At 40.3% G+C, this 12132-nt stretch overlaps 1 protein-coding gene across 1 annotated transcript in view; it reads right to left on the reverse strand.

Annotated features, from left to right (window-relative positions):
• The window catches only part of LOC104962614 (uncharacterized), a 30898-nt gene extending 22073 nt beyond the window's left edge, over positions 1–8825 (reverse strand). Inside the window, exons 1-2 of the mRNA XM_010791098.1 lie at positions 8485–8825; positions 6133–6162 (exon numbers count right to left, since the gene is read on the reverse strand). Of these exons, the coding sequence (XP_010789400.1) occupies positions 6133–6162; positions 8485–8667 (213 nt within the window). The 5' untranslated portion in view covers positions 8668–8825. The remainder of the gene's footprint in view (positions 1–6132; positions 6163–8484) is intronic.
• Between the last annotated feature and the right edge of the window lie 3307 nt (positions 8826–12132).

A 12132-nucleotide genomic window follows, 5' to 3' on the forward strand; every position in this document is an offset into this window, starting at 1 on the left:
ACAGTCAGTAAGAGTGCATTGCTGTGAATATATGTTCATAAGCAACGGACCAAACAACATTCTGGCTCTCTTGCAACTTAATCCCTAATCTTACCAAGGTGATTCTAAGTAACAGTTGGCATACATGCATAATTATACTATGTGTATGCATGGGAAGAATATGCAATATTAAAAAAGGTGTATATAGTATTGTCTGTCAGGTAGATGAAGCTGCAGTTATTCAGAGTCACCTGAGCTTTATGATGAACATACAGTTAGTCCCTGAGGAAATGCAAGCTGCAAACAGTTCTTGTATCCAGAATAATGGGAGTTCAACTGATGATCTGTTGGAACTGAAGATATGTGTTGTTAGATACGTGTACATGTTTAAACATCTCAGATTTTAACCTTTTAAATGGCAAATTATGCTGATTTTCAGGTTTATATATATATATATATTCAGTTGTTATAATAAACATCATTCATCAATGGAAGTCTGTAAGCTGTTCCCCAACAGTTAGGAAGTCGGGGATCAACAAATTAAAAAAAAGGGAATTGGAACATCCCAGAGTCAAATCGCGAGACTGCAGTGAGGGAGCATGGGAAATGGGACAGCTGAGTGTTTCCCCGCCGCGCATTCCCCTCAGCTTGGCTGGATGTGAAATGAGACAAATTCCTGAGTATCTCTCTTGTGTCAACTTTGCAACTGTGTGTTAGAGCCTGGACAGCAGCCCGTCACCCCACCAACCCCCCAAAAACCCCTGCGAGAGGAATGTGACGGCTGCGCCTCCACACACTGATTTACTGATGCGTGCAGAATTCTCACACAAACATGTAGCATGGAGGAGGAGCAGTAGAGCCGCGTGTGTGCTCACATTCTGAGTGTGCTCACATTCTGAGTGTGCTCATATTCTGAGTGTGCTCATATTCTGAGTGTGCTTGTTTGAGGAAATAGAAAGGAAATGAAGATGGACATAGATATTTGAACAATTGATTTCATGGTGATGTTCTATACGAAACACCCACTAGAGTTTTTTCAATTAGCATTTCTTGGACCTAGCATGGCACTGGACGATCCACGGGTGGGTTCAGACACAATTGGGTCTGTGCTCAGAAAGTGGGAGGACGTATTTGAGGCATCCAAGGGTTTGAAGTTGACTCGGATGGACATAAAACTGGTTGAATGGAAAGTACGAAACATGAACGACTGTTAAAAAAAAAGTGTACAGAAGTCAACTATCAAGTACTTTCCAGAAACGTTACGAGACATTCTGAAATTTAACCCAGCATACTTTCAGATTCTTTGTCTTTTCGTCATCCATTTTGCTGCCAATAAGCCTTGGGAAAGAAAGGGAACAGATATAAATATACAGCTGTCAAACCTTCATCAGGAAGACGGTTGCGTTTTATTTTTTTGCAAACTAAAGCTCGATCTTTTGTTCTATCATGAAGCAACACACCTTGATTTTTTTGGGGGGGAAACCCTATCCCTTCCTTGTGGACAGTTTCTGCTTACCTGTGCTTTAGGAGCACCTGTTCACTCCTGTGTTTTTATACGATGACAAAGAATATTTCTACAATTCTGTTTCACGATACTGACAAGTGTCAACCGTTGAGACCAATGGGAAGTAAATAAAGCCATCCAGAGTTTAATAAAAGAAGCCTTTCAAATAGGAATATACAGGGATGAAGAAAGACTTCCGGGACAAACAGGTCTCCCCACCTCAAACCTGACCCTAATCTATTGTGGTTAACAAAGGGTGCAGCTGTAGAAAGGGCTTTTGGCCTAATTCCTTGATGCTCAAAATGCCAAGCAACCCAGTGCATGTTCAGAGCCTCCCCGTGCCCCTACAGCAGAACATGTGTTTTGTTTTTATAACTTGTCAGCCATCAGAGAATCTGCTCAGTGGAGTTCCGGTCGAACAAAGACAACACAGCTCAAACACAGTGGAACTAATGAGGGAGGTGGTTACGTAACAATCTCCTACTGTTGTCACATAAAAAGACTCTGTGGAGCCAAACTCCTCTTCCTCCCCCCCCCCCGCCCTCTCGCATTTTCTCACGTTCACACTGAGAGAAAGTCTCACCTGGGCCATGCTGCAGAAACATCCTGAGGAGGCTCCAGTTGGAGACTCAGGGAAACCCGAAACTGTCTGTCTCTCCGCCGCAGGATTTATGCAGCCCGACGAAATAAAAGAAGCCCATGAGNCAGCAAAACACAAGCTGTTTGTAAAGTGCTGTTTCTGGGTAGCACTTTATAATCCCTCCTTTGTAGACAAGCAACTGTTGATTCAACCCTGAGCAGTGGGATTTTTATTCTAGGCATGTCCTGTTTTATTAACGCAACGAGTTACACATTTTAGACACACACACACACACACACACACACACACACACACACACACACACACACACACACACACACACACACACACACACACACACACACACACACACACACACACAGAGAGAGAGAGAGAATTCATTGGAAAGCAGATATGCACAAACAGGCTTTGAAGGTAATAGGAAATAAAGACTACAAGCCCTTAAAGAGCCGGTGCGAGCAGACAGTCATGAAACAAGGAACAGAAAATATTCCAGACTTTCACATTTCCTCGTCTCTGAATACGAACCTCTGCCATCAGGACAAAAGTGCAGATCAAACCACTGGAAGCTATCGTTTGTTCAACCTCCATCAAGCCTATGACACTAATGCTATATCTTAGTGCAATAAAGGAATGTGCATTTTGTACAGAAACATTTCACACATTTCAGCTGTCAATTCGCTTTGCATCAGCCAATCGGTTTGCTGCTCCCTCACTGCGAGTTGGACCCAGGTACCCTCCAATAAAAACACACCCGTTTGCTATCCTGGCTACAAAATGGTGGAATGAGCGTCCCATTGATATCAGGACAGCAGGTCTACAAATCTTCGTCGCTAACTAAAAATCCATCTGTTTTTCTTGTACCTTGGCCATTAAATAAAAAAAGGATAATGGTTTGGCTTATTTAATGCAAAAATATCAGATATAAGAGTTTGTATCTTTATGGTTCATTGCACTTATTGTGAGTCGCGTTGGAAAGAAGCGTCAGCTAATGAAATGTAATGTAAAATCAAATGTCTTGTATAAGATTTTATTTGTGGTGTTTTCAATGTAAGACGACAAACGGTAACACTGTGCCTAAGACTAATTTCCCCCACGTATAATAACGTTGAGTCTATCCTACTTTAAGTGTCTTCTCTAACGACGTTATTCCAACCAACTAAACATTCTTGAATTCTTTATAAATCAGGGTAGGTCCAAACCAAAGGAAGCTGACACCGTCGGTGTTTAACATTCATTGAGGTGAAATAAAACCGTTAAAAACAATATGGGAAGCAGCTCAGTGCTCTTATATGATGCTAATGACTCAGGAGAGACAGAGAGAAGCCTGTGCTGCTGTATTCTGCTGTAGGGGTGGTCGATGAAAATATAATAATCTATTACTGGACTTATTTTACTGCAGGAAAAGTGAAACGTTACCTGCTGAACTTACAGGCTCTAAAATTAGCCCGTCAGCCACAAAAATCCCTGTGCTGAGCAGTACAACTTTTAAATGCCTCCGGAAATATCAGGGTGGAGTGAGCTGTAGACATCTGAAAATCTAAATATGTGGAGTTTCTTTTCTTAACTGAAAAAGGAATTTGCAGCAGGTAGAAATTCAGTAAAGTAAGGTATCAAAAGTGACCTAAAAGTAGACGTTTGCTAGGGATTATGAACAAATAATGCCAAGCTGTATATAAATCAATACAATATTTCAATGAATTGATAATGAAATCATTCAAACAGAGCTATCATCAATATTGTGCTACAATAGTTTGCACAACAAAAAGAGATTAGGCTCACCCGCTAGCTGCATGATGTAAAAAAAAAAGTTGATCCTCTTAAAACACGTGAAGTCGCACACTGGCTCTGACACTGATAATCTGCAGCGGACTGAAACACACACACAGGCCCGCTGCGCTGCTCCATGCCAGACTCTTTAAATGCCCCACAGAGAAGGTGGCAGTTAGCGTTTGGCACCGCTGTCGTTCTGGCAGATTTAAATTCCCAAAGCCCTTTGAGATGCCTTCAAACATAAATGCACTTCATCCAGCGCGGTGAATGAGCGCCACTGAGGAGAAGACATGCAGTCACCAGGAGAAAATGGCCAGTCTGTGCAGATTCTGGATCAGCTGCACTGTTGCTAGGCTTGAGGTTTTTCCTCACCAAACATTTGTTTTAACTGCAAGCACTTATTCAGTTTTTGTTTTCAAAGAAACAATATCTGTAGGAAATCGACACGCCCAGGCCAATTTGATGGATTTAAAAATATGTGATGTCCCCTAAGAAAAAGTTTAAAAAGAAAAACACAGTGCTTTCAGTTTCTAACAATTGTGAGCGATATCAGACCATTGATTGGCTTTCATCAGATTTTATCACTACAATTGTAATTGTTTAGATTAGGCAAAGTTAGCTGAATCTATCCAAAGGCACATTTTGAAAAAACAAGTGCAATTTTATGGTTAAAACTATGAGTCAAAACAAGACAGATCGTATTAGGGTTTATGAAACAAACTTAATTTATACGATGTGATTTAGGAAAAGACTGGGTTAAGCTGAAGCAGTAGATGAAGACAGTTCCCACAATTCATTGCTGCTGTGGTTTCTGAGCTGTGACCCAGACTTATACTTCTGTAAATTACAGAGGAGCCTCCTGATAGCGTTAGCCCACACTGTGTCCTCAGAGTGGGAATGGAGTTTGGTTTATGGACACAATAAGCTCCGCTCCTCTGGGAATCCACCACTGACAGTATGAGCCCAGATATTTGGGTTCAAGCTGGGGTCACGGCTCAATTTCTCTCCCTCACACTGCAGCGTGGAGGTACCCAAACAACAGAGAGGCATCACAGGGGATTTTAAAAAGGCATACGCACTCTGAGTGACTACACGTTGAAACGTTTTATCTGACACAAGAGGTTGTTTTCTAGGCTTTTCCTTGAAGCCACAGCACGGAACAATTATGTCCTCTTTTGACAGAGGGTATCATAACTAACACCAAAGAGTTACAAAGCACCACAACAACTTTAGACGCCTCGGCGGCCATATGGTTTCAACTACTCAGTCAGTAGCTGGGGTCATGAGAGCCTTTGAAACTCATATAAAAAGAGCATTAGCAGTCATCCAGAAAACATTCAAGCAGGTAAAGGGCGAACAGAGGCTCCAATAAAGCATCAAAGGATGGATCAATCATCTATGTTATGGTTTCGTCTCAGCGTCTGGACTTTAATAACCAGGTTATTTGTCCCCTATGCCTGGCATTAATAAAAAACAATGTTCTTTTTTATTTACCTCATCTCAAATCTGTGTCAAAGTGAATTTAAAATGATTGTACACCCCATAAAGTAAAAAAACAATGATGCTGATAGATGAAAGTACAAGTAGGCACATAACAGGTTACAAAAGCACTTACAGGGGAACACAGACGTAGGGCTGCTCTATTAATCGTATTTTAATCGCAATTACGATTTTGGCTTGCAATGATTATGAAAACAACATCAAAAAAAAACGATTTAAAAAAAAAAAAATTATTATTTATTTAAAAAGAAAAAAAAAAGTATATATTTTTTTATTGTTTTTTCAATTGAATTATACTTAAAGTTCAGGGTAATCAACTGTTAAAAACATACTACACGTTTTTTTTTCAATAAATGGATGTTTTCAAAGTAAATAGATAATCGTTTTTAAATAATCGTGATCTCAATTATTGACCCAAATAATCGAGATTATGATTTTTGCCATAATCGAGCAGCCCTAGATTCACTGATCTCATGTCAAGGCCCTGAATCTTTTTTTAATGAAGCTACATTGGGCGGATGTATCCAGGTATGGTGTTCACCTTATTCGCCCTTTGAATCCTACCTTTAAGTGTTGAAATGTAAGGCTTTGAGTGGGCTGAGCAAAAACACTGATCTCTATGATTGCCAACAGGGCTATGTTCACACAGGTTTAATATTCATGCAGAGGCACTACAGTTTATAATGTCTGTGCTGTGTCAGATGAATCTGTCAACAAAGGAAAGCCGCAAAACAACTAGTCTGAAGTAGACAAGATAAAAGAAGGATGTTCCTACCTGTGGAGGGGCAGACTGGCATCTGAGTTTCTGAGGAGATAAAACAAAGACAAGTGAGACATTTATAGGATTTTAAAGGAATACTCATGTTTTGAATGAGGAGTGCCAAGACAATACTTCTCAAACCATATCCTTCTGCACTGCCCATTTACATGATGTGCTTGGTATGTTTTTTGTCAGCAAGTGGCTATACACACAGCCTCTCTAGGGTGGTTATGATTACATACGTCAGTCAAAAGTACCCTCCAACTTTTCATGACTTTCCTGCTAGAGAAAGCAACTTTTAGAGCCACTTTTTAAGCCTACAGCTGGGCTTAATCCTCAGAGCAGCAGGAGAACTCCTTTCAATAAGTCACTGTGTGGCCTCTTTGTCACCAGGTGTTTTCAGAGCAGCCCTCATAGACTCTGAGTCTCAGTTTGAAGTTTCAACAGCAGCAAAAGAGCATAAAACGTTTCATTGGTGTTCTCACAAACCGCGTGTTAACCCCCAAACTTCTTAAAGATGCAGTCACTGACACATGTGGTTCCTCTGTTGTGCTTTGAAGACTGAAATTCCACATGAAGACTTGACACAATAAAATGAACACAACACTATATCATGTGTTACAGTGCGGGTGGTCATGGGTAATAAATTGCTCAAATGCCAGTCTTACTGGATCACGTCTGTGCTAATAAGCTGGTGCTTATTAAGCCATGCTGAGTTTGAAAGGCTATGATTTAACAAAAAGAAAAAACCAGAAACAGAGCAAGGAGAGGAGGCAGTCGATACCACAATCAATGAGTCAGCATGGAGTTCAAATGATTACGATCTTCCTTCCTGGTGGCCAATTACTGGGATTATTTTATGAATAACGTGAAAGCTTTTCAAAACTCACTGAGATTAAATCAAGCAAATACTGAAGTCATTCCAGGCCTAAAGATTTCCAACAATTTATGATGTCGTTTTGTCGACACTAGTGCAGCTGCTGAGGAAAGCAGAGCCTGCGGGCAGGTTTAAAACATGACTTTGCTTGTTCCTGCAGTCAGCGCTATAGAAGACAAGAACTCCGAGGACATGTTCCACCTTGGGGGTCCTCCCTCTTCCTGACACGCCCCGGTCTGATTAGGCCTGCTAATGGTTTCTCAAGTCAATGTGCAGTGAGTCATGAAGAAACCTTCTTGATGAAGTGCAGGTCGAGTCAGGCCTTCGTGCATCTACACCTGAATGATGTCAGAATTTACAATGGGTCTCTTAAAATAGAAGCAGCTGTTTTGCATTGGCGGTTTGGCACATATCACACCAAATGAAATGTGCATTGTAGAAGGGATACTTTCGCAATCATGAATATCCTGTGATTTATAAAGCCATGACATCAGATGTTGTGCGGAAGTCACCAAAGTCATAGTCACTATATCGGTCTGGCCTCTTAAACTACCAGGATATGGCTCAGCGGCTCTAAACAGGTTTCTCCACTGAAAAGTCCAACTGTCAGCTATAACGATTTAATGTGTAAACACAATAATCTTCCAATCTGAAACCACAGCATGATGATTATAGCAAACATATGCATTTATTGTTTTGATGGCTCTTACTACGGATGATTCAGTCTTGATGCAAGGTTTTGGACTTATGAGGCACCTACAAAAACATGAGCCAAACCTATGAAGATGTTCTGCCTTGAGGGTCCACCCTTCTCCTGACACGCCTTGGTCTTATTACGCCAGATAATGGTTTTGTCAAGTCAATGTGCAGCTAGTCATCATGACAAACCTTCATGAACTGCAGGTCAGGACTCCTGGATGACGTCAATATGAACGGTGGGTTCGCTTAAATTACACATAATAGCACCTGGTTTGCAATAAACACACATTGCACTCGATGATGCAGTCATAATAACCTGCAATGCATGAAATAACTATCTAGTGTTTGTGTTTTTAACCCTGGCAGCATGGTAGCAAAGGTAGAAAAAAAGAAACCAATCATGTCTGATGCAGTATGATATTATGTCGGCTTGTAATTTTTCCAGTCTTTTGTCTTATTCTATTATGGAGGTTAATTGACACCGTAAGAGTTAAGAGAATGTATTCAGATGTTCTTTGGCCAGATCACTAATTGATATGTTTGTGCCAAATAGTCAGAAGTGGAACAGAAGACTGCTGAATAATATCTGCAATGTTACTGCAGTCAACAGTAAGCATGTAAAAAGCATTCATTATTACTTATTCTGTTTTATTAGCTTAATTGGGTGACTGACACCCAATTCTGTACTTCTCTCCAGGTTAGGGCCCGAGTTTGTTTACACCTCCCTCTCTAGACAAATTTACAAATTTAACAGCCAAACATGTTAGGTTTAAATGTCAGAATATTCTCACCTGGTACCACCTGAGCAAGGCCCAGCAGAGCAGGTAGGCAGCCAGGCTGAACTTCGCGGTGCGGTAGTCCTCCGGGGGACAGGTGAGCTCCGGAGTAAGCTCCCCGCTGCTGGGCTCCTCTCCCCGGGCTGACACGCTGCTCCCCGCGGCAGACTCTCTGTCACCTCCCTGGTTATCCATCATGGTGCTGCTGTGAGGTGGTATGTGGCTCGGGAAAAGTTTTCAGTCCACCTAAAAGTACCTCAGACTTTTCCAGGAGCACTGTCTGCTACTTTTAACATAGTTTCCCATGCTTTCTGCTCTGCTGTCAACTTGTCTCCACTCTGGTGATGCTAGCTGCGGACCTGGTCACGCTCACGTCGAAGATTTAACTGAGCCGCAACTTTGAGCGGAAACGAGTTTATTCTTTCAAATTAAAAGTCCCATGACTGCCTTTCAAATCCACGCTGAATAGCTGCTGCCTGTGCTGTGCTTTATCCTTCACAGTGTGCAGGCTTACAGCGCCACATGGTGGTAGAACATTTTAACACATTCAGATACGTTTCCCAAAGAAGCCATGATCATGATTCATTGTGTTTGTTGGCACATTGCATGGTTTATTGCTAAATAATAATTACAATGTTTAACTTAAATAGTACTAATTGGGATTTTTGTTTTAATATCTCACAGGTGCTCTATCATTTTAATTTGAACGACGTTGTCATCAGTTTTTTTCCACTTAACTACATTATTATTATTTTTTAAACACCGCTCTTGTGTAATGATAAATGTGTCTTTTGATTGACCTTAATGGAGACAAACGATGCACATTAGTCGTGGACCAAAAAGTGACAGCTCATAATTCAACACTGTGTGGTGAGCTAAAAAGAACAAGCCCTTGTCGTTACTCCCAGAAGCTACAGACTTACTTCTATTTCAAAACAAGAGTTAAGTTCATCGTGAATTTCCCTTGTAACATCATTTTGATCACACATGACTCTCATCTAGTCAGAACATTGAAACATAGAGCTGTGAAATGTGTTATTGTGAAGAGCCTGTAAGAAAGAAAATGATATAGAGAATGTGAAGTCTCTTTTTAATTAAAATAGTTTTGCAGCATTGTTGATTAATAAAGAGCCAGTGCAGAGTTTCAGAAAAACGGAAAATTCAACCCTGAAACCGCCAATAGATAAAACGTAACAATGATTGCATACCGTAACATGCAGAACAAGCAATAATGCATAGAGATACACAGTCACACATCTTTAAACATGCTAACAATAAACCAAACCTTCCCGGAGATAATCCTCACACAAAACAAAACTGGGGCTGGTCTATAATTGTAAATTGTACATCAGCGTAGATAAGACAATTAAATAGACAGACTTTAGTTTAAATTAACTTTGTGCATATCCTTTACACTGAGGTACACCACCTGAAACACACACAAACACAGTTACACAGGATTACCTCTTTGACCACGAGCTGAATTGAACAATAATTGAAAGATAAGAATTCAATATGAATTATTGACACTCTTTTTCCGTTTTTTTTTCAATGTCAGTGAACTATTACAGAGCTACCTATAATCTATTTTTTTTTTTGTGAAAGCATCTCACACTCACCTGAGCATGGCAGGGGTCAGGGTAGTCCCGGATGTCCTCTGGGAAAACAGAACGGATCAACTTTTTGACCTCTTCAGGGTAAACGTACGTGGGCTTCCACACACCCCCGTTCTTCACACCGACCCCTTGAAGCCTCTGGAACAAAAGGGAGATGAATAATATTAGAGAACAAGTGGTGGGGCTGAGACAGTACTTCATGATTGCCAGGGGCTGTTAATATGCAAGACTAATCGTTAAACATTATTTGTGCCCATTTTTCAATTTACCAATGAATTTGTGTTTTATTTATTTATGTGGTGAAAGCAAGGCATGAGGATGTAATGGAGGTAGAGGTAGAATCACCAGGTACTCAAGTGTGACCAGCTTATTACACATGTTTTCTGATTGTTGGAGCAGGAGAAACAGGGTATTTTCTCTGAACACATTAGAGACATATATTTATGACATAAATAATTGAATTTGTTCACATGTCACCTTTAACTGTAATTCGTTTTTGCCTTACCTCAATGGTCTTTTTTAGTTTCCAAAACTTGCATGAAAAAAGCAATGGTTGTTCCTCATGGGATTTTATTACATGAGCACTGACCAGTTTCCTCTGCAGAATCCTGTAGACCTTCTTCCGACGGGCGTGGTCAGACCTCAGGTGTTTGGCAGCTTCTAGCACCGATGCTATCCACACAGGAAGTCTGAGGAAACGGGAGGAATGAGATTCGTATCGAAATGGTTATTTCCTGAGCTGTTTAAGATAACACAACTGATAACTTCTGTTTCCATTGACCATGGTATTCTGGATTATGAAATCTTTAGCTTACCCAAATGAACAGCAGAGATCAACGTACACATCCATGAGCAGGTTGATGGAGGTCCGTGGACTCACAGCAAATCTGCCAGTAATAGTCACAGTGTGTGAGGGTTACCTGTCAATCAGGGATACAAAGATACTTAGGCATCAAATCAAACCATAACTGAGCAGTACCACCTGTAGCAAAATTGATTTAAACTATTTAAAAAATCGCTCTGTGCTCAAATGTCTTTATCTGCAAAATTACAAATGAAGGCTACTTATTATCTTTTTTATCGTTCAATCTATAGATAATCCCTTTCATTAATTGTTAGGTCCATGGAATATCGAGTTTAAGGCATTTAAACACAAAGCAGCAAATCTTCCCATTTCAGATACTACAAAATAATGTTTTACCTGATCAAAATTAATTAAAGTAATTGATTAACTGTTTCAACACCAACTGCTATCATATTTACACCCCACAGACAACAATGCAGTTTCAACTATAACCTTTAATACCTGTGAGTGACAGTTGAACTCTCTATAATGAGAGTTATAAAGTGTAAAAAGTAACATTAATGTGTCAACAGTAGCAATGAGTTAGCCTGCTGTATAACATTAGCATGTCAGGTTATTACAACTGAATTAACCTTAAGGTAGTTTTGTCTGATAATGTTACCTGGAATTAATTTTACTTTAATGTATCTGCTTCATGAACTACTTTATTCTGCTTTTATTCTAAGCATATGTCGACAGTAGGCTACAGATAAAGTTGATAAAGTTACCTGTGATTATGTTGAGGTCTCGGTTACTCTCCTCCTACCCAGAGTTCCTAGCGTGAATACAAGTCCTTTAGTGCCTCACTCAGCAACTTCAGGTGAGCGGGAAAACACATCGACAGGAAACAGACTTTAGATCGCAACACCGGTGTTGTGCCGTAGACTGAATGCTTGTCGGTGTTGTGCTTATTATACATCCATGGTTTTGCCGAAATATGCATACCCGCCGAGATATGCATGCACGATGCACCTCGCGGATGCGCGCACAGTTAAAAGCGAAAACTCCCAGACATTTCAACGATTTGTACGGCAAAGTACGGTTTGGAAACGATATCATTTCCTCTTTGGCAAGGTTTGTTTGATCAATCTGTCATTATTTCTCAGGGCGAATTCTCTTGTGTTCTTTTCGCTATGTTTTTAAGCATTTCAGACAGCTTTACTAAACTGTTATTCTAAAATGAGGTTTTGAAATGTGAAAAAA

This window comes from Notothenia coriiceps, unplaced genomic scaffold (genome assembly GCF_000735185.1).
Source record: "Notothenia coriiceps isolate Sejong01 unplaced genomic scaffold, NC01 NC01_scaffold00000286, whole genome shotgun sequence".
NCBI classification, from domain to species: domain Eukaryota; kingdom Metazoa; phylum Chordata; class Actinopteri; order Perciformes; family Nototheniidae; genus Notothenia; species Notothenia coriiceps.